This window comes from Mirounga leonina, unplaced genomic scaffold (genome assembly GCF_011800145.1).
Source record: "Mirounga leonina isolate KUSES-001 unplaced genomic scaffold, KU_Mleo_1.0 Mir_94, whole genome shotgun sequence".
Lineage (NCBI taxonomy): Eukaryota > Metazoa > Chordata > Mammalia > Carnivora > Phocidae > Mirounga > Mirounga leonina.
Genome location: NW_023270855.1, coordinates 27,421,019 through 27,444,712, shown reverse-complemented (window position 1 = coordinate 27,444,712; position 23,694 = coordinate 27,421,019). Strand labels below are relative to the sequence as shown.

General features: G+C 41.5%; 1 protein-coding gene across 9 annotated transcripts in view; it reads right to left on the bottom strand.

Annotated features, from left to right (window-relative positions):
* ADAMTS9 (ADAM metallopeptidase with thrombospondin type 1 motif 9) overlaps positions 1–23,694 on the bottom strand; it is a 163,251-nt gene that overhangs the window by 79,457 nt on the left and 60,100 nt on the right. For all 9 annotated transcript variants that reach the window (XM_034998581.1, XM_034998586.1, XM_034998585.1 and 6 more), the window contains 7 exons: positions 18,075–18,241; positions 17,853–17,982; positions 17,111–17,237; positions 13,430–13,640; positions 12,754–12,918; positions 10,154–10,318; positions 2,624–2,743 (listed from right to left, as the gene is read on the bottom strand). In XM_034998581.1, coding sequence (XP_034854472.1) covers positions 2,624–2,743; positions 10,154–10,318; positions 12,754–12,918; positions 13,430–13,640; positions 17,111–17,237; positions 17,853–17,982; positions 18,075–18,241 — 1,085 coding nt within the window. The remainder of the gene's footprint in view (positions 1–2,623; positions 2,744–10,153; positions 10,319–12,753; positions 12,919–13,429; positions 13,641–17,110; positions 17,238–17,852; positions 17,983–18,074; positions 18,242–23,694) is intronic.

The following is a 23,694-nucleotide window of genomic DNA, read 5'->3' as shown; positions in this document are numbered from 1 at the left end:
TGCACACTTCAATGGGCAAGGCGAATAAAAATTTTAGGGCTAAGAATTCCAAGACCTCAGATTTCTGTGTGATTCTGGGCAAATCACATGTCAACTGTCAGCCCCAATGCTTTCACCGATAAGATGGGGTATAATCTGAGTCCCTCTGTGAGTGCACTGATAGAGGGCAGGGCTTTCCTGAATGATGTTTAATACCATAGTTATTTGCCTGTTCATGTGGGAAGAGAAAAAAAATATTGGAAAATGGCACATAAGTTGGAAAGGAACAGGATATCTTTTTAAATGATCAACTGTCAATTTTTAAAAACTCTGAAGACCAAATTCTATTCTCACATTTCAATTAATTTCCTAATCAGAATTTGTTAATCATGAACTGGTGTTCCAAGTTTACCTAAGGAGAACTCCCACGGTGCTGATGGTCAAATCTAGATCTAGGAGGGGTATTTGATATGCCAATGCCTGGAATGTATCTAACCCTCCTCAATCACTCAGAGAAAAAACCCTGTAAGTAAACTGGGGTTATCTGTGTGTAGATAACATTTTCAGATTTATAGATGGGAAAACAGAAATGCACACTTGCTCACAACTTAGCAAATATTCTTTGATTAAATACATATCCGTCACATGCCTGAGATGTGCCAGGGATGATGCAAAGTGTGGTGAGCTCTGTGCTGAGCCCGACATTAGGGAGCTTACACACTGAACGGGGAAATTCTATTACTTGGCTCCAGACCCTGCCTATTCTTCTGCCTATGGTCCAAAGAAAACCACAGGAAACTTTTCCCATAGTGAAGAAATTGTCCATATGCTTCAACTGCGGGAGCTGCCCGATACTCCATCAGATATTACGGAACAATTTAGAGAGAAATGTATATTTGGAATCTCTAAGGGAGTTGTTAAATCTTCACCTCATGACTGTTTAGATGTAATAGCTAATAATTTCACAGGCATTTAGCTTGTGGTTTAGAACATTTCAGTAACATAAAAAAAAAAAAAGATGACACAAGTCACAGGTGTTTTATCATTGATCAATGACAACAAGGACAACAATGCTGTATTCATTTACTTTTTGACACTCTTCATCAGTTAACAACACATGTGGAAATGTACTCAGAACAGAAGCAGGACATTGGTCCGACAGGGCCCTAGAGCACGAGCTCTGCGCATAGTCAGGGTTCAAATCCTGTCTTTGGCAATCAGCAAAACTGATTTACAAACCCAAGTCTTCTCTTTACATAGTCTCTTCCCATAAATGATGCTAAAATCCAGGCCCACGAAGAGGAAGGTGATGGTAGTGACTGCCAATAGGCTCTCTTGAGAAAAAAGGTGTACGTGTGTGTTTGTAGAAATGTATTTATACACACACACACACATTACATGTGCATGTATATCTATATATATATAGATGTTTGCATATCATAAATTTTACTAATATAAAGGATCTATAGCACACAATTTACATATAACAATAATATATACAGTTCTTTCTTTTAAATTCCGTACAGTCAATTGAGTCTCACAGAATACTTTTGCTGATTTTTTTGAATTCTTGAATCTGTTGCCAAAATATGGTTGTAATTGCTGAATAAGTGCAGTTAAAACATGAATGAGAGTTGATATTTTGTGTTGAAGAGTTAAGGTGACAGGTAAACAATCAAGATCTATGTCAGAACTCCATTCATCTACCAATGAAATGAGTGACTCCAGCACCAAAGCAGACAATGATTTCCAAATGACGGAAGGGTATTTCCTTAATTTTATACATTATTTACAATGTGATAGCCCTGGACTCGAGCCCGAGACTCTTTTAAGCATAATGTAGATTATGTGTAATTTCATTTTATTATTATCATTTCCTCCATCACTTTCTTAAGTCTAAAAAAAATAATTTAAACCCTGAATTATAGCACTTGCTGATTTCTGTTGTGTTAAATACTCTCACCACAGCCAATATCAAGCTACCAACATGATGTTGATGAACACAGACTTGTGAAGAGATGTGCAATAGCTCACCATCATTTAGTATTTCCACCTTACAGATACATATGTGAATGTAAATCACCTCAAGATCACAGATAATAGTAAAATGGAGGAAAGCATCGAGAAAGTGATAAGGTTGGAGTATTTATCGGCTTTGTTTTAAATACCATCTATTTAATCATAGGTTTATATTTTCAATTTTTAATAATGCCTGTATTTAGCAACCAGCTTGCAAAATTCCTGAAAATTTACCAATCAGCTCTTGTGAGCTGGAGCAGACCAGCCCCAGCACCCTGCTGCCCGATCATATGACACTATCTGCTAAGCCCGACATTGAAATCATTTAAAAAAAGTCTGAGTTCAAGAAAACAAAACCAAACAATCAACATTTGCTATCCAATAAAAAAAAAAATCAGAATCAAAACTCCATACACTTCAAATAACCAGAGAGAAATGAAACCGGTACATCAAAATATTAAATTCAAGATGTAACAAATAGGTCCATCTGGACAATTTAGTTAATCAACTGGTTGCTCTACCTACATACTTACGTATGAAAGGACTTCAGTTGTGACTGAACCACTGGAAGTTCTAGCATTTTAGTGCCCAAAGCCAAGCACTGAGCTGGACAAAGGAGACTCACCTGGGTATCAGTGGGTCTAGTTGCTGCATTGCAGTCATTGTCATCTACCACGGACATATAAGTCCCAAGGATGCATTTCACTGCTCTTAGCTGGTATCCTTGTCCACAAGTGACACTGCACTGAGGGAAAGAAATACAACAAAGGGTACACACATTTCAGCCAATTTTACAAGAAAAAAAAATTTTTTTCCATCGTAGTGGAACAAAGGGCTGGCACCCAGAGAAATTAGGTAAAAGTGGGCAATCCTGCTCTGCGCAAATTATATTCATCAATTATCACTTTGATGCTTGGAATTATTTCTACCTCCCACTGGAATTATATTTGTAGGAGTTCAACTCCTTGACTGTGACTCGATACAGCCCTATTTCAAAACTTACTACAAAGCTATGGTGATCAAAACAGAATAGAATAACCATGAGAGACAATGGACTCTGAAAAACAAACTAGGGGTTCTAGAGGGGAGGGGGGTGGGGGGATGGGTTAGCCTGGTGATGGGTATTAAAGAGGGCACGTTCTGCATGGAGCACTGGGTGTTATGCACAAACAATGAATCATGGAACACTACGTCAAAAACTAATGATGTAATGTATGGTGATTAACATAACATTAAAACATTAAAAAAAAAAACAGAATAGAATAGAGTCTAGCATTAAACCCATACGTCTATGGCCAACTGATTTCCAACAAACTCTTAGCCATACAATAGGGGAAAGAATAATCTCTTTAACAAATGATCATGGGACAAGTGGCTATCTATATGCAAAAGCATGAAGCTGAACTCCTAACTCATGCTATTCATAAAAATTACCCCAAATAATGCAGCAAAGGCAGTCCTAAGAGGAAAGTATATAGCAATACAAGCCTTTCTCAAGAAACAAGAAAGGTCTCAAGTACACAACTAATCCTACACCTAAAGGAGCTGGAGAAAGAACAGCAAATAAAGCCTAAACCCAGCAGGAGAAGAGAAATAATAAAGATCAGAGCAGAAATCAATGAAATAGAAACGAAAAGAACAGTAGAACAGATCAACGAAACTAGGAGCTGGTTCTTTGAAAGAATTAACAAGATTGATAAACCCCTAGCCAGACTTATCAAAAAGAAAAATGACCCAAATCAACAAAATCATGAATGAAAGAGGAGAGAGGGCGCCTGGGTGGCTCAGTTGGTTAAGCGACTGCCTTCGGCTCAGGTCATGATCCTGGAGTCCCTGGATCGAGTCCCGCATCGGGCTCCCTGCTTGGCAGGGAGTCTGCTTTGCCCTCTGACCCTATCCCCTCTCATGTGTTCTCTCTCATTCTTTCTCTCTCAAAATAAATAAATAAAATCTTTAAAAAAAAAAAAAAGGAAGAGGAGAGATCACAACCAACACCAAAGAAATACAATTATAAGAACATATTATGAGCAACTCTATGCCAGCAAATTAGATAACCTGGAAGAAATGGATGCATTCCTAGAGATGTATCAACTACCAAAACTGAACCAGGAAGAAAGAGAAAACCTGAACAGACCTATAACCACTGAGGAAATTGAGGCAGTCATCAAAAGTCTCCCAACAAACAAAAGCCCAGGGCCAGATGGCTTCCCAGGGGAATTCTACCAAACATTTCAAGAAGAATTAATACCTATTCTTCTGAAACTGTTCCAAAGAATAGAAATGGAAGGAAAACTTCCAAACTCATTTTATGAGGCCAGCATTACCTTGATCCCCAAACCAGACAAAGACCCCATCAAAAAGGAGAATTACAGATCAATATCCCTGATGAACATGGATGCAAAAATTCTCACCAAAATACTAGCCAATAGGATCCAACAGTACATTAAAAGGATTATTCACCACGACCAAGTGGGATTTATCCCTGGGCTGCAAGGTTGGTTCAACATCCACAAATCAATCAACGTGATACAATACATTAGCAAAAGAAAGAACAAGAACCATATGATCCTCTCAATAGATGCAGAAAAGGCATTTGACAAAGTACAGCATCCTTTCTTGATCAAAACTCTTCAGAGTATAGGCATAGAGGGTACATACCTCAATATCATAAAAGCCATCTATGAAACCGGTACATCAAAATATTAAATTCAAGATGTAACAAATAGGTCCATCTGGACACAGCGAATATCATTCTCCATGGGGAAAAACTGAGAGCTTTCCCGCTAAGGTCAGGAATGCGGCAGGGATGTCCACTCTCACCACTGCTATTCAACATAGTATTAGAAGTCCTAGCCACAGCAATCAGACAACAAAAAGAAATCAAAGGCATCCAAATCGGCAAAGAAGAAGTCAAACTCTCACTCTTTGCAGATGATATGATACTTTATGTGGAAAACCCCAAAGACTCCACCCCAAAAGTGCTAGAACTCATATAGGAATTCAGTAAAGTGGCAGGATATAAAAATCAATGCACAGAAGTCAGTGGCATTCCTATACACCAATAACAAGACAGAAGAAAGAGAAATTAAGGAGTCGATCCCATTTACAATTGCACCCAAAACCATAAGATACCTAGAAATAAATCTAACCAAAGAGGCAAAGAATCTGTACTCAGAAAACTATAGAATACTCATGAAAGAAATTGAGGAAGACACAAAGAAATGGAAAAACGTTCCATGCTCATGGATTGGAAGAACAAATATTCTGAAGATGTCAATGCTACCTAGAGCAATCTACACATTCAATGCAATTCCTATCAAAATACCATCAGCTTTTTTCAAAGCAATGGAACAAATAATCCTAAAATTTGTATGGAACCAGAAAAGACCCCGAATAGCCAGAGGAATGTTGAAAAAGAAAAGCAAAGCTGGCAGCATCACAATTCCGGACTTCCAGCTCTATTACAAAGCTGTCATCAACAAGACAGTATGGTACTGGCACAAAAACAGACACATAGATCAATGGAACAGAATAGAGAGCCCAGAAGTGGGCCCTCAACTCTATGGTCAACTAATCTTTGACAAAGCAGGAAAGAATGTCCAATGGAAAAAAGACAGTCTCTTCAACAAATGGTGTTGGGGAAACTGGATAGCCACATGCAGAAGAATGAAACTGGACCATTTCCTTACACCACACACAAAAATAGACTCCAAATGGTTGAAAGACCTCAATGTGAGACAGGAGTCCATCAACATCCTAAAGGAGAACACAGGCAGCAACCTCTTCGACCTCAGCCGCAGCAACTTCTTCCTAGAAACATCGCCAAAGGCAAGGGAAGCAAGGGCAAAAATGAACTATTGGGACTTCATCAAGATAAAAAGCTTTTGCACAGCAAAAGAAACAATCAACAAGACCAAAAGACAACCAACAGAATGGGAGAAGATATTTGCAAATGACATATCAGATAAAGGGCTAGTATCCAAAATCTATAAAGAACTTATCAAACTCAACACCCAAAGAACAAAGAATCCAATCAAGAAATGGGCAGAAGACATGAACAGACATTTTTCCAAAGAAGACATCCAAATGGCCAACAGACACATGAAAAAGTGCTCAACATCGCTTGGCATCAGGGAAATCCAAATCAAAACCTCAATGAGATACCACCTCACACCAGTCAGAATGCCTAAAATTAACAAGTCAGGAAATGACAGGTGTTGGTGAGGATGCGGAGAAAGGTGAATGCTCCTACACTGTTGGTGGGAATGCAAGCTGGTGCAGCCACTCTGGAAAACAGTATGGAGGTTCCTCAAAAAACTGAAAATAGACCTACCACACAATCCAGCAATTGCACTACTGGGTATTTACGCCAAAGATACAAAAGTAGGGATCCGAAAGGGTACGTGCACCCTGATGTTTATAGCAGCAATGTCCACAATAGCCAAACTGTGGAAAGAGCCAAAATGTCCATCGACAGATGGATGGATAAAGAAGATGTGGTATATATATACAATGGAATATTATGCAGCCATCAAAAGGAATGAGATCTTGCCATTTGCAACGACGTGGATGGAACTGGAGGGTATTATGCTGAGCGAAATAAGTCAAACAGAGAAAGACATGTATCATTTGACCTCACTGATTTGAGGAATTCTTAATCTCAGGAAACAAACTGAGGGTTGCTGGAGTGGGGGGTGGGGTGGGAGGGATGGGGTGACTGGGTGATAGACACTGGGGAGGGTATGTGCTCTGGTAAGTGCTGTGAATTGTGCAAGACTGTTGAATTTCAGATCTGTACCTATGAAACAAATAATGCAATATATGTTAAGAAAAAAAAAAGAAGAAGATAGCAGGAGGGGAAGAATGAAGGGGGGGAAATTGGAGGGGTAGACGAACCATGAGAGACGATGGACTCTAAAAAACAAACTGAGGGTTCTAGAGGGGAGGGGGGTGGGAGGATGGATTAGCCTGGTGATGGGTATTAAAGAGGGCACGTTCTGCATGGAGCACTGGGTGTTATGCACAAACAATGAATCATGGAACACTATGTCAAAAACTAATGATGTAATGTATGGTGATTAACATAACAATAAAAAATTTTTAAAAAATTACCCCAAATAGTTCAAAGACCTCAACATAAGAGCTAAAACTATAAAACTCTGAGAAGAAAAGATTATCTAAAATCTTCATGACATGGAATTTAGTAATGATTTCTTGGATATGCCACCCTAAGCACAGGCAACAAAAGAAAAAATAGACAATTTGTATTTTATCACAATTAAAAACTTCTGCATCAAAGGACACCATCAGCAGAGTGGAAAGGCAACCTACCATGGGACTGGAGAAAATATCTGCAAATCAAGTTTCTGGTAAAGGGTTGAAACCCACAATATAAAGAACAACTATAATTCAACAGCAAAAAGCCAACCTCATTAAAAAATAGGAAAAGAAGCACTGTTAAACTGTACACTTAAGGGGCGCCTGGGTGGCTCAGTCAGTTGAGCCGGCTCTTGATTTCTGCCGGGGTCATGAGCTCAGGTCATGATCTTGGGTCGTGGGATCAAGCCCAGTGTGGGGCTCTGCATTCAGCGTGGAATCTGCTTGTCCCTCTCCCTCCCTTCTCCCTCTGCCCCTCTCCCCGCTCTCTCTCTAAAGTGGATAGGTAAAATCTCTACAAAAAACAAAACAAAACAAAACAAGCAAAAACAAATAAATAAACAAAAAAGTGTATGCTTATAAATGGTTAAGATGGGGGGGCACCTGGGTGGCTCTGTCGGATAAGTGTCCGACTCTTGACTTTGGCTCAGGTCATGATCTCCAAGTGGTGAGATTGAGCCCCACGTCAGGCTCTGTGCTCAGTGTGGAGTCTGCATGAGATTTTCTCTCTCCCTTTCCTTCTGCCCCTCCCCCAGCTCATGTTCTCTCTTTCTCTCTCTCAATATATAAAATCTTAAAAGAATGGTTAAGATGGTAAATTTGATGTGATATGTTTTTTGACCATAATTACAAATTTTTTAAATGGGAAAAGGACATGAATAGACACTTCTCCAAAGAAGCTATACAAATGGCCAACAAGCATGTGAAAAGATTCTCAGTATCATTTGTTATTAGAGAAATGCAAAATCAAAATCAGAATGATATACCACTTTACTCCCACCAGGAGAGCCATAACTGAGGAGGGGGAAAATAACAAGTGTTAGCACAGACAGAGAAATTGGGACCCTTGTGTGTTGTTGGTAGGAATGTAAAATGGTGCAGGTTCTGTGGAAAACTGTTAAAAAGTTACACTCAGGCTTACCACAGGATCCAGCAATACCACTCCCGGGGATACATCCAAAAAGAACTAAAATCAGGTACTAAAACAAGCACTCATACCTGAATAGTCATCTCAGCCCTATTCACAAGAGCCAAAAAGTACAAACAATCCAAACGTCCAGCCAGGTATGGATGGATAGACGTATGTGGTACGTCGGCACAATGGACTATTATGCAGCCACCGAAAGGAATGAGCTCCAATACAGACCTTGGAACATGTATGCTACATGAAAAATAGCAGATGCAAAAGGTCACATACTGTATGATTCCATTTACACAAAATACTGAGAAGAAGTAAATCCATGGAAGTAGAGAGCAGATTGTTGGTTGCCAGGGGCTAGGGGTTAGGGGGAAATGGGGAGTAATACCTTCCCGGGTACTTTGGGGTAATGAGAAAGTTCTGGAACTAGCCAGACGTAGCAGCTGCACAACATTATGAACACACTAAAAGCCAATGAGCTGTTCACGTTGAATCTGCTTAGCTGTGTGACATGTGTTTTACTTCAAGTAAAAAACACAGACTAAGTACACTCCTAATATTAGTCTAAAAATATTAGAAGAAAATCAGATGCATCAATACCAGTAATCTGTGCAGAGTTAAGGAGTGTGTTTAGTTTTGCTCTTTTTGCTGAATTACGTTTTGCAAAATTTCTCTTCTGAACATGTATTACATATATATATACACACATACCAGTTTGTCACCCCAAATTGCATGTTCAGTAAAAGGAAGAACAAATCTCCTGCTAGGATTGGTCTGGTGTAGACACAGATAAAAAATAGACCCATCAGTTATAAAAGATGTTACACTCAAATCTTCATAGCGATTCTGAGCTGGGTGCTCTTTCTCTCTTTCTCTTTCTCTTATTCCCTGAGAGCTATGCAGATGCAGACAAAAAGGAGGCTGGACTTAGAAGGGTAAGAGATTCTCCCTGTTGAGTGCCATCAGACACGCTCAGCCATTCTGCCTGTGGATGGGAGGGTTCAGAAGAGCGTCAATTTGATAGAAATTGTAAGGGTGCAGGGATAAAGCTGCTCCCATTTATTGCATGCATCCTGGAAATAAAGACATACACTAGAAGAGTTGCTGTAGCTGGGCGAGGTGGGGGGAGAGTGATTTTTCAAGAGATCCTGTAAGTGATGGCAGACACTGCTTTGCTTCTCTTGGGAACTCGGAGTGCTGCTTATATAGTACCCAGGACGTGTTTGCTTCTATATGAGGAAGGACTTAATTCCCAGAGTAGTGGCTTCTCAAATGGGAGCCCAAGGGAGACTTTCACTCTCTCCTTTAAGAATAGCTCAGGTTAAGACTGTGCGACTTCCAGACTAGGGGGCTCGGAAAAGAGTCTTTCAAAGTGAAACGATTCTGCAACTTTTGATCAAATTACTTCTGTGGGAAGGGCCTGACTTATTTATGAGAGGGGAGCTTTGGAGCCATGATGTGGGGAGCCCAAACCTCCCTCCCAAATCCCAGTCCAGACTCTGGACCCCATTCTGTAACGACCCCCCACAGCAGCACGCTAGAAGATAACATCAGCCAGACAAGAGATCTGCTGTGAGTTTGTTCAAACCGCACGTGTGCTCAAGCTACCGTTTTAACCCCAGGGCGAGGAGCTGCCTGTGTGTCTGCAGAGGGAATGATCAGCTCCAGGAGGGCAAGCTGTAATCCTCAGACCTGGGGCAAAACGGTTGCGGAGTTTCCTGTGCTCCATCCAGCGCCACGGAGGTATAGTGCAAGTCACAAGATGCAGCAGTTAAATCCCCACCCCTGGAATGCCCCTCTGCAAGCCCTCTCCAGATAAGAAGGAAAGAATGTAGTTAAGAACTTTATCGTTCAAAATACCTGTCCCCAGGGACCCGCCTGCCAGGACGCACATTCTGGCTGCTGACAAGTCTGCATGGAGGCTGGCTTGCTCGCAGGGTCACAGATTCTATCGTTTAATCGATCCTCACCAAACTGACACCAGACCTGGCGATGCTTATGCCCTTTTCCGCAGGTGACCAGGCACTGTAATAAAGAGCACAGCCAATCAGGGGTGTTTCTGAACAATGTGTTGTGGTTCCCAGGGATTATTCATGGATTAGCAGGAACAGATGTGCTCTCTTCCCATAGTCATTCCTCTCTCTCATAGCAATTTGTAAATATATCAAGGCTCATTTTCCTTCCTTCCTTCCCTCCTTCCTTCCTTCCTTCCTTCCTTCCCTCCTTCCCTCCTTCCTTCCCTCCTTCCTTCCTTCCTTCCTTCCTTCCTTCCTTCCTTCCTCCCTTCCTCTCTCCCTCCCTCCCTCCCTCCCTCCCTTCCTTTCTTTCCCTCACCTCATTCTGTATTCATAAAGGCTCTGGGACAGTGTCAAACCCAGAATAAACTCAGCACGGCCATACACCATGAGATACAGATCTCCCCTGATTTATGATGGGGTTATATTCAGGTAAACCCAGTGTAAATTGAAAATCTCCCAAGTCGAAAATGCACTTAATACACCTGCCCAGCCGAACGGCATAGCAGAGGCCAGCCTGCCTTAAACGTGCACAGAACACTCACATTAGCCTACAGTTGGGCAAAATCGTCCAACACAAAGCCTAGTTTATAATAAAGTGTTGACTATCTCACGTAATTTACTGAATTCTGTACTGAAAGTGAAAAGCAAAACTGTCATGTGGGTACAGAATGGTTGTAGATGTATTGGTTGTTGACCCTCATGTGATTTCGGTCACAGGGCTGACTGGGAGCTGTTGCTGCCCAGCAGCACAAGAGAGTATGGACCACCTATCACCAGCCTGGGAAAAGATCCAAATTCAAAATTCAAAGTACGATATCCACTAAATGTATATTGCTTTTACATCGTTTTGAAGTAAAAAAAAAATTGTTAAGTTGAACCACTATAAGTCAGGGCCAGTCTGTATTATAAAACAACATCCATGATTTTCTAGCATAGGAGTTAAGTGTGGGGAATTTATCAGTCAGACCAATTTGGGTTTTAATCCCAATACAACCAGCTACGGATACTAAGTCAAGTGACGGTTTCGTACCTCTGTTTTCTCATCTGTACAAAGAGACAACAATAGTGTCTACTGCAGAGTTGTGAAAACTGAATGAAAAAAAAAATCCAAGTAACGTGCTGAGCATATGTTCATTTAATAAATGTTAAATATCATCATCATTATCCATGCTCATTGTAGAAAATTTAAAAAATACAGAAACATGTAAAAGAGAAAACTATAATAATCAAAAAAATCTCCTCACTACCTAGGGATCCTCATTATTAACATTTTGCTGTTTTCTTCTCAGTTTTTTAAGCTAAGGAATGTTGGGTCATCCTGAATATATAGTTTGATGTCCCCCCACCTCCATTTTAGTAAGTCTTCTTGCAAAGGTTTGTTACTTGATTCGAAATGATACTTTAGCTATTCTTAGCTATCGAGGTAAAACTCTAGCCCATGACCTTCTTTCGTCTTTTTTTAAACCCCCAACACTAGCTTTGAAGCTAAGGCAATTTGCTGACAGAACAAACCCAGTAGGTTTGTTGTGCACTCGTGTGGATATGAGACACTGTTAGTCACAGGCACTTGCTTGTCTGCCATTTCAGGGGCATTAATAATACCCTTTTAGGATTCGTATTGTATTTGCTGTTGCAAGTAAACAGTTAACACTGTGCTTACAGGGTTGAGATAAGGAAAAGGGCACAGAACTGTAGCAGAGAAACAAACACCTCTCTCCCCGCATTCCTGACTTGGGCCATAAGTCAGGTAACTTCTGTCCCCTCCCACTCGCCCCCGTGAAGGAAGGCTGAGGCAGTCACCTGCGTGGTGCGAATCTCACTGGGCTGGCTTAATAGTGACAGCTAACACTGCACCATAAAAGTGAGAAAGAGGCTCCACTTTCTTTCCCTTGCTGTCCTGGGGCCACCTGTGCTAAGCAATGAGGGTTTGCCTTAGGCTTCATCAGGTAAGGAAGGAGAGAGGCAAAAGTCTGGAACACTCAACTAGTCCTTCCTTTTCTAAGGTTTCCATTAGCAACTGGATGGGTAAGTCAGGCCACTCACTGGGGGTCTAATTCTCTTACTTCACAGACGAGAAAATAGGAAACCTCTTTTTTCTTTAGCTTCAGTTCTAAGCCAGCACAGCTTTGAAATTAATAAAGCCCTTATTTTCCTTTACAATGACTTAGTGGGGGCTCAAAGAGGAGGAACAGGGAGAGATAGGAAATCACCAACAGAAGCAATTGGAGTGGGTGATCCAGCCAAACCCACCATGCCTCCGGGGTCACCAGTGGACCAGTCATGTCCCGCACAACAGTCCTGGGGCAGACTGAGCACCTCGGTTGCTTCATCCAGGGGATGGGGTATAAGAGTTCAGCAGGTGCAGACTTGAAGAGAGCCAGAGAGACTCAGAATTAGGGTACCCAAGATGACCTAGGGGAAATAAGAGCCCTCTTATCTCACCTCTGACCAGTCTGCTGTTTTCCACTGTGGACAAGGGAACTCATTGCATCTCTGAAAGGTGACTTTCTCTTGATGTGTGCATTTGCTGTCATCCAGGACATCATTGCGGGTGTTGACACAAATAGCCCTTCTCCTCTGGCTTCCACCATCACAGCTTTTCGAACACTGAAAGGAAAATACGCTGAGTAAAACTGTTTTAAGTTTCTTCTCTAGCATGGTCAAGGTCCTGGCTATGCTGCCTTGTCTCTTTTAGCCCTTAAGAAACAACCACCCAACCAATCCAATTCTAGTTGTGATTTGGGGAGTATCTGTTCATATTATCCATTTATTCACCGGGTTTATATTAAAGTCAATATTAGTGAATAAGCATAAGAAAATAAAATTGGAAATGGCCTGTGGGGTATGGAGAAAGGGATTAGATGAGTTGTCCCACCACTCTCAATTTTCCACACGCCATGTTCAGTGTCATATAATCAGACATTCCAAATTGATCATGGTACTCTTTTCTGCAGAATGAGGTCAGGCATTGTAAATCAATCATGGAACTCTTTTCCATACAGTCTAAATAGGGTTTCTCAATGCAGCCCTCACTGATTAATTCGTTGATTAGCCACCATCAGCTAATCAAGACTTAGCATCCAAGAAGAAGATGCTCATTGAGTGAGAACCAACTTACTTCAGTCCAGGCAGAATAGCGCCAGCCACCCGTGTTACATTCTCCTGAGCATTTTTCCCGGTTGCTTGGTTTGGGGTGACCGCTGCAAAAACTGTCATCAACCTTCTCAGTCTTCCCATCTAGCCTGCTGTATTTGGCACAGTAGATGTCTAATGTGCGGTAACCCAAGCCACACTGGGCACTACATTCACTCCTGCTGGCGACGTGCCACCTATGCATAAATAATGGGGAGAAACCAACATTTCTGTTAAATATGTATGTCCTATCTATTTTCAACTGGTAGAAGACTGGAGTTCTTTTTTCTTCCTTAACTCAAATACCACAAAACCCAAGGCCACACTCAGTTACTGAAATCCAATTTTAAACCAACATATCCATGTATTTTTCATGGCTGCCAATGTACATGGAAGTCACAGAGTGATAGTCAGAGGTCCTATCTTTGTGAAGATTCTCCCCTGATACAGTCAATCTGAAATTCAAGCAACCAAAAAGAAGAAAACATTGGAATTCAACGGAGCAAAAAAAGCAATTTTATATTTAAAAGGTTCATGCAACTCAGCATTTCATTTCTCAAGAAGGCTGCTTCTGATAGAGAACCACCACTGGAAACTCTCCGTAGAAAACCTCCTTTATATGGGCCATGCTAAAATGTGTTCAGTGAACATCCTGTGACTTAATAAAGGAATGGATAATTGGCCTGTAACTGTGAATTTCAAGTGTGCCCAACTCTGTGAATAAAGACTGAGTTCCTTTTAAACATGGGCCACAGTCTATATAGTTTGATTAGACAATTTTTTTTAAAGACTTAATTTTTTTAGAGCAGTTTTAGGCCCATGCCAAAACCGAGAGGAAGGTACAGAGACTTCCCATATGCCCCAGGCCTCACACATGCACAGCCTCCCCATTATCAGCATCTACGCACAAAGTGGGACTTACCCTTTTAATGCCCCCAAAATACGGTCAGTGCTCAAATTAAAATACAAAAATTTTAAACTGAATAGAAGAGTATAAATAAATAAGCTTAAAATGTAGGTTGTTGATTCAATTTAACAATCCAAAAAGGATAATTTCTTCATAATCTTCATTTGAATTAACTCTTGTTAACTGTCTACTTCTCAGAAATTGGGTAGTTTGCCAAATACGGATGCCCTAAGAATTCTTCCATCCATATCTGTCCAGGGGCAGGACTGGGAAACAATAAGGAGTACTGGCCACATGCTTATCTTGGAGTTTCTCACAAATGCTTAAAAGTAGGTCAGAGTTGACCACCTTTTACGTTCGGCATGCAAAGTGGGCTACTGCTATTTTCCATTAGAGTGACACAGTATTTTGGGATTTTGTTCTAACCGGAACTCGTTAAATGAAGGACTGTAAAACAATGCTTTATCTCATCCTGTCAAAGTTTAATCTGGGCGAACTCTCACTTCCCTGAGGAAGCAAGGCAAAATGTGGTCCAATTCCACAGAGGCATCTGGAACTTTCATCTGCTCTTTGATTCTTGGCTACCTTCTCTTTGCCTTCATCACCATTTTCTCGTGGAAAGCTTATCCATCCTGGGTAAGGGAGGCAGGAGTCCTGCCCCCACAAGAAAACACACCAGCAGATCAAGTGGAACAGAGTCTCTCTGATATTCACACAATCCTCAGAATTTGAGCAGAGAACCTGGAAGAGTCTATGGAAATGTCACAGCGTTGCCTTAGGAAAGTTCTTCTCAAAATGCTATTATTGTCTGCTTCATATTCTCTCCCTGGAAGGGGGTCTCAACTCCAGGGTTTTGAATTTATTTGGTTCCTTTCATGCGACAATGCATTTTATTACTATATTTCAGAGAAGCAAAGTATTTGTTATAAGCGGAAACAAGAAATGTGTATGCCTCTGTGGGTGTGTGGGGCATTGTGGGAGTAAATAACACTAGGAATAAATTTGGGCACTAATGATTTAAGCAGGTTTCTATATTTCAGAACTTCTCTGGGCCTTCCAAATGTTAACTGATACAATGCATGTCTACACAGGGGAGGAGAGAGGTGGGAAGACTTCTTAAACATACTGGTTCACCACGAATCATCTCGTGGAACTCGTGTTCCACAGACATGCTTTGGGAAAATTATTTAGAGTTTGATCCATCAGTAACAATCCTCTCTCCAGTCTTTCAGTGTTGTTCATAGCTATTCAGCAACAATTAGTATGAACCACAATGACAGTGACTGTCAGGTTTTTTTGTGAGTAATTCAGTTCGGCAATCAGATAAATAATTATTTTTCTGAAAAGACCTTAACTCTAATTTAACTAAATTAACTCAATTGGCTGAAGCAATGGGTTTATAAGTACATTAGTTACCTATAAAAAAATTAATACTGGGGCGCCTGGGTGGCTCAGTCGTTAAGCGTCTGCCTTCGGCTCAGGTCATGATCCCAGGGTCCTGGTATCGAGCCCCGCATCGGGCTCCCTGCTCTGCAGGAAGCCTGCTTCTCCCTCTCCCACTCCCCCGGCTTGTGTTCCTGCTCTCGCTATGTCTCTCTCTGTCAAATAAATAAATAAAATCTTTAAAAAAAAAAAATTAATACTGTATAGTCTGCCTTTTAATGTCTTGGGTTTTTTTCTTCCTCAATGACTTATCAATGCTTTGTGACAAGCCCATGAATAAGCAGGTCAGAGGTCCTGGGTAGACATGAAGTACAGGGGGTGGAGAGAGCCTGGGCTTTGAAGTCAAAGCCATCAGGTCAGGTCTGGCAAAGATGTGGCCCTCATGCCATGTCTCCCCCACCTACTCGCATGACAGACATTACTAATTGATCCCAGCACTCCTCTTTTCTCTTGGAGCCTAGAGAGGGCCTTACAATCTTCACTCCAGCACTCTAGGCTGTCAATACCATTGGATAAGATTTGGCATTGTGAAGTGGAACCTGCGAACTGCTTAAGTATTCACTCTGCCACTTACAAATGGTAAGATCCTAACAATTTCCCACACCACTCTACATTGCTGATTTCTCTTACGTAAAAGGCGAATTAAAGCATCAACTCATGTTAGCTGCACTTAACTGACATTCAGAGTATACAAAGCAAGGCGCAGGCTATTTAATATTCAAACATGACACAGCCAACCTTGCAGGTAAATGGGAAAGCTTTAGAATTCTGAACCTGCTCACCATTTCTTGCCTCAGATTTAGACTTTTCTTAAATACAGAGTATTTTCCGTATCTAGACAACTGCATGAAGATTTTCTTCTAGTTCCCTCCATGACTTTACATTAGGGCACTGCAACTTTCATATGCATAAGATTTCTTCTGCTGGGTGATATACACTCTGGGGTATAGAGAACAACATACGGGTACCTTGAGAGATGACATTTCCCCGTTTTCTGTTGACATTCGTACCAAACATTTACATAAGATGTGACTCTATCCTAACAATACCTAGCACTGACTTGTGAGGGTGAAATGAGAACTTCTTTTGGCAAATGCCACACTCTATTAGCTATTTTTAATTCTTAGGAGAAGAACAAGAAATCCGCAGGCATATGTCTTGGATAATTGGTTTCAGAAGGATGGAAAATTGGCTGAAGCTTATTTCACAGAAATGCAAGGAAGGGGAACTAAAGACCACTGTCTCCTCCTTCTGTTCCTCCCTCCTGCAAGACCCTCACAGCTCAGAGTAAAGACCATGAACACGCACTGGCCTCACCTCAGGTCGCAGTCTGTGCCACAAGGTTCGGTAATGGGCGCTGGCTGGGGCAGCCGGTCACATCTTTGATCAGACACCGTAAGCTGATCAGATTCCCGGGTGCAAACAGGTTTTCGCTTCCGCTCCCCTAGGCAAGGAGGAAAAACCTTAGTCAGAGAAAGTAACTTATTCCAGAAACTATTTAGGGACTGGCAAACATTTTCTGTACTGGGTTAAATAGTAACTATTTTTGGTTTTGTGGGCCATATGACTTCTGTCACAACTATTCAACTCTGCCATGATAGGGCAAGAGCAGATGCTCATAAATAATATGTAAAAAGGGTATAGCTGTGTTCCAATAAAACTTTATTTATAAAAGCCAGGTAGCAGGCTGGATTTGGCCCACTGGCTATAATTTGCTGGCTCCTAATTAAGACAAAAGGAAATGAGATAAATGATACATAATATGACTACTAAATCTATGTCTCTGGAAAATCAAAGTGGCAGAGCTGATTTTGCTTGGCTTCACACATGTATATAAATCTCTTAGGGAGAGGAAGCCCAACATATCCTGAATCCCTTAAAAAGTTCAACTTGCCCTCCAAAAATAACCAGAAAGATGCAGAGAAAGGAGATCAGAGAATTTATGCAGACAGAAAGTTTTAAAGATTACATGCATTTGGCTGCTTCCAAAGAAAAATAAATAAAAAGAATTAAAATAAAAGTATCTCAAAACCCCAAAACTCAACTGAAAAGTAGATACCTTGGCAGGGTTTGCTGCATGCTTGCCAGGGCCCATGACTATTCCAGTAAAACTGCTGGGGTTTGTCTTCAATTGGAATATTGAAAGAATAGCGCACATCAGGGTTGTATAACTTTCCCACCGACAACACCTAGGATGAGCAGACAAAATGGAGAAGATGTTTGCAGGTCTGGTGACACCACATGGAAGGAAAGGGTCATGGACTCATGGTCAAGTTTTCACCTGAAGCAAAAGTTCCTGTTCAATGCGGTCTGTGGAGTTAATCCTTTCCACTACATTGTCGGACCCGCTATACTCTATCACAGCGTTCCCAACGCGGATTTCCCTTTTGGACATTGTGACAACGAAGTCTCCATTTAGCAAGAATTCACCTTTACTGCTTGATAAAGCTGTAGATGAGAAAAGAGTATTCACTGATTTGCTGCCAATAACTTGCTGCCTGAAATACGAAATAGCGCTCTGAAAGGCAGAGAGTTGGGAGGGCAAAGAATATCTATTTTTCAGTCAGACAGGATGGGCTCAAATCCTAGTTTTGCCACTTGCCAGCTATGTGGCCTTGGGAACTCATTTTCCCTCTCCCCGTCTCCATTTCCTCATCTCTAAAGTGGAGATAAAAACACCCACCCTTGTAATTATAGTAATGAAATATAAGGGTTCTAATTAGTGTGGGGTTTGATATACAAGCCCCACATTACAGTATTACAGATAGAAGCAGCAGTCTTATGATTTGAAAATATGTATTAATGAACCGAACATTTACAAAATTGGTTCCCACGCAAATACCCCTATTTTATGTTAGGATTAGTTGAGCCTATTGAATCTTTGTTAGTCTTCTTTGGACAGATATTAGAATCTGAAAATCCATGGCCAACATAATGCTTAAATGTCACTCTTTCAGTCACTCTTTCATCTTAAATGTCACTCAATCAGCCTCCACGATGGCTCCAATGGTCCTTGCCTCTTGATATTCACATCCTGTGTTGTCCTCTCCCACCTGGAATACTAACTGTGTAATCACTAGGATTTTGAGGAAATGACAGAGTGTGACTTCCAAGGCCAGGTCTCAGGCATTGTGGCTCAACCTTGCTCTTTCTCTGACTTTGGGAGAAGCCAGCTGAGCTGCCATATTGTGAGGTTACCCAAGCAGCCCCTGCTGAGAGGCTTCCTGTGAAGGAATAAAGCCTTTTGCCAACAGCATCTGAATGAGGCATTTGGGAAGTGGACCCGCCAGTCCCAATCAAGCTTTTAAATGTGATCACAGCCCTAAATGAAGTCTTAACTGCCACTTCATGAGAGATCTCAAGCCAGAAACACCCAGTTATGCTGTTTTCAATTTCCTGACATACAGACACTGGAATATAGTACACATTTGTTACTCTAAGCCATTATGTCTTGAGATAATTTGTTATACAGTAAAAGATAATTAATACACCTTTCCAGAACATTCTCTTTAAAACTGCAACCCCCTCCTAATACCAGCACAGATTCCATACTTGCCATCCCATTTCCCACCTTAATTTCCCTCCATAACCCTTTGTCTATGCCCTCTCTCCCCAACCAAGAATGTAAGCCCCATGAGGGCAAGGATTTTTGGATCCTTTTATTCACTGCTATATCTCAGCTTCAAAAAGAGCACATGGCACATGATCATAAATACTTTTTTATTTTAGAAAAATGAATGAATCTACTGCAGATCTTGAAAAAGATGAAACAATCAGAAAAGCTCATGTTAGAGAACTACTGGAGTCAAGTGTCAAAATATTGGCCAATTGAGAACTTGATGAAATTAGACTGGTTACAAACTTACGAAAAGTAAATAAAATGGACCAAGAAGCTATAATGACAGCTGCTTCAGAAGAAATGATTTATTTATCTAAGTGTCAAGGGAGACTATTAAGAAAGTGAATAAAGCCCCAGAAAGCTTTCATAAAAATGACTCCTTTTCAGGTTTTACTGTTAAATTCCAACTTTAAGCAAAGAAGGCACTACTCTGCTATCACATAATTTAACTGGAAAACTCAGGTAAGAATATTTATTAATTGCATTATCCTATAATCTAAAAACCCGTGCATGGTTGACATGAAAACATAATTTTGTTTACTATAAGAAAAAACAATCTATTTTCATGCTTTTTGATGAATTTCTCCCGATAAAATCCTAATCATATCTTTCCCCCCTAGTATTTATTATAAAATTTTGGTTTTATTGTGAGTACCACTTAGGTTTTTTTTCAGTACTACCACTCCTTGAATAATGAATCCTCCTGAGTATTGGGCTTGACATGAACAAGAACTCAATAAATCAGAGCTATTAAATAAACATTTGGGCCCTGAACGAAGTATCAGAAAAAGGCCCTCTTACCTTTTGTAAGTTGCTCACAATTAGCAAATCTCAGTAGGGAGAGAACCCTGAAATGCACAGGCCATGTATTTAAGTGAATAAAAGGAATGTGGAAACTTAACTCGAGTGGCACACAGGTGTCATCCCAGGTGCCAATGTCAACCAACTGGTCCTACGCAGAGCGTAAATCGTTGGCGGCATCATGCCTCAGCATCATGTTAGTGATATTGGTCTTGGTTGCGGGATAGGGAGCCAAGATGCCTGAGGTGTGTGCCAGATCTTAACCCGTCTTTCACTGATGCAGGTGATATCCTGTCTCTTACCAGGCAGGCCAGAAGAGGTTTAGAGGACTTAGGGAAAGTCGGTATTGTCCCCTTATGTGGAGATGACTGAGGGCTGAGGAAGCTTTGAATAGTCTCAGTGGCTCAGTAGCAGCAGGGTTCTTGTTTTCTTGGACATGGCCACCTCACAGAGCTCACTCATTTGGACACTATACTGATGGAAGTACTAGTCTTTCTAGGATCGGTAATTAAGGGCACTGAATTCTGTCCCTAATCCAGCACTTCACTCATACCCACTCATGTAAGCTCCATTTTGGTCTTGAGGGAAGAATGAGATGCCTTCATTTGAAATGGTTGGGAAGAATGTGGCAGCAGGAAAAAAGCTTTTAAAAACACAAACCCTCCAAAATCTTAGATGCTGCTTCTTAACTCAAAATCCTTTGATTGCCACCCCCCGACCTATACAATTGACTTCAAACTCCTTAGCGTAATCTTCCCAGCCTTCCCATTCACTCCCACCAATAAACCTCAATTCCCAGTCATTTATATCACCATGCCAGCCATACCTTTTCCTACACTGAGGCAGGAAAGTGAAGTGATTCAGGGTGTAGGGTCTGAAGTCAGACCAATAACGATTCCAACTCTTCCGACTTGCTGACAAGTTTATGTGACCTTGGGTAAGTTATGGAACCTCTCTCAGCCTCAGTTCCTTTCTCTAGATAACGAGTTTCCTACTGGATTGTTACGAACATTACACAAGACAGTGCATATGGGCTGTGGTTGCTGGCCGCTCATAATGTCTTCATATGCACTGTCTCTTTGCCACACCTTCACAGTTGTCTAATTTAGGGATGAGCAAGGCATGACTTAAATATTATTAAAATACCTTCCCAAGGCCAGGTGGCTTCCACTCACGGGAAGTCTGTCTCCAGAGCCTGTTAACCACTAAAGTTTTCTAAGAACGAGGTCAACAAGTACCTGTTCAATGAGTGAATGAATTCATGCATGCTTTCTCTTATACGCAAGTTGAAATCAAATTCGTTTAGCTCAAGATTTTTAACAGTTTAGGTCATTTGTTTTTCTAGACTACGTGAGCCTCTTTAGGAAAGCGACCATTTGAAAATGCACTTTTGTAACCCCAAGAAAGATCCCGGCCCATAGTAGGTGCTCAATCAATGACACTGAAAGAAGGAGTGATTGATTGGACCTGACAATTATGACAAGGAGAACAGAATGCTTCCAGCCAAATAACTGTTTCCCTGTCAGTGTAAAGCTCTGACAACCTTGTTTCCCCTACGGCCGCTGTAGCGTGAGACCCACCAGCCATGCGAGAGGCAGGACTTTCAATGGGTCACTGACTGGAGGCGAGGTTGTTTCGGTGGCCCCTCAGACATCCTGAGGCTGCCTTCTAATGTGGGTCACTTACATGGTGACAGCCGGACGTGCTGCCAACACAATCACCCACTTCTTTCAAGTGAGGTCGCATGCTAGCTACCCAGCTGACATTTCACCAAAACGGGGGAAATGAGATGTCACAAGACTTGCCCTGTAAATTAAGTGATAATCCAGTTTTGTGCGCATTCAAAGAGCAATCGTCTGTTGTAGGTTAATTCTGGGGCTCCTTTCCAACATCTCCCGGCTTCCTCTCGGGCTTATGCCAACTAGGGGCATTTTACCCTTCTCTGCATGCTCCCTCTCCCGGTAGATGGTCAGGAGGGAAGGGGAAAGGAGTCATCAGGGGAAATGAACTTCGTGATTTATCCCAAACTGAATGGACTCCTGTCTTACCATTGCCACAATTAATCAAGAGCTAAGTGTACTGGAGACAAAGAAGTACCACAGAAATGGATCTTTTTTCTCCTAAAGAAACACGAACATGGTGGCTCTGGGTGCAACTTGGCTTTAACCCGACAGGAGGGAGGGCCTGTGTGAAAGGATGGCCTTTGACAGGGAGGCTTTCTGCTTTGATATCTTGTGAAACAAATAGTTTCCTGCAAAAGACAGTCTACTGCCCAACCTTCCACTAACGCGATTAGGGGAGCTAATTTCCTGGGTTGGTCCCCCGCCCCCCCATTTCACCCATCAGAGCTGGGTTGCTACAAAGGCCTTCTCTCCTGGAAATTGCTCCCTCACCAGCACATGCAGAAAGACTGTGGCTTGACTGGCCTTTAAAAAAATGGGACGGACAAGGATGAAGATGCCTTAGCAACGGAACAGCTGTGGGTGTGAAAAACCCTCTTAGAGCATTTGCTGCAGCTTTCAAGCCAAGAGTAAATGTTTATGCACCTCGGATTTGATGATGTCATATTCTTCCTCACTTGTTAAGAAGCCACTGTTAAGGCTCAAAGGCCCTGAGGTCTCGACCTTCACACTCAGTGAACTGTGACTGGCCATCTATGCTTGCACTCTCTGCATTTGCTTCCAGAGAGTTGTTCTTTTGCCAACAGGTGACTTGACTATAATAGTCCACTAAAGGGCCATGACTACCCCAGACTGCCTCTCCCAGGTGACAAATCTTCTTTAATTTTGCTTTCATTCTTTCCAAGGAGATTAAGAAACCTCCCGTGAGGAATAAAAGGTTATCAGGAGGCCCTGCCCAATTCAGGTGCCTGGCCTGGTTGATGAAGTTGAACTGAACTGAGGCCCCTACTTAGAAAGAGATTTTTCCAAGAAGGAGCAGAAGAGAGGAGAATCCTTCTCCCTTTCAAGGAGAAGAAAGAAGCAGGTCAGCATGGCTTTCAGCTTTCAGGAAATTAATTAATAAAGGAGGTTGCATGCAATGCTGCTGGATTTAATTAGGAAGTAGTAAGGCCATAGCGACAGCCACATGTTCAAATTTATAACCCAGGGCACGCAGAAAAATGCCAGACCTATTTTTCTCAGTGGTGGAATGCGAAATGTGGGATTCCCAAAAAATAATTTTGCAAAGGGCCCTCAAGAACTCTGTTAATTCTTTTATAAAGTCACCACCCATTTGGATATAGAGGGTAGGGAAAAGCTGATCCAGCCACTGAGTAAATGATTCTAAGTAAGATTCTGTGGTCTTTCAAAGAAAGGACGATTTTGTTTATTTCCATGGTAATCTCATCCCCCACTAAGCACATAGTAAATCCTCAGTAAAGAGGACATGAGCAGTGGCTGTTCAACAGCTGAGCAATTATTTACTTAGCACATATATGTGTACGCTTTATATCAAGAGCTGAAAATATAAAGACACAGCC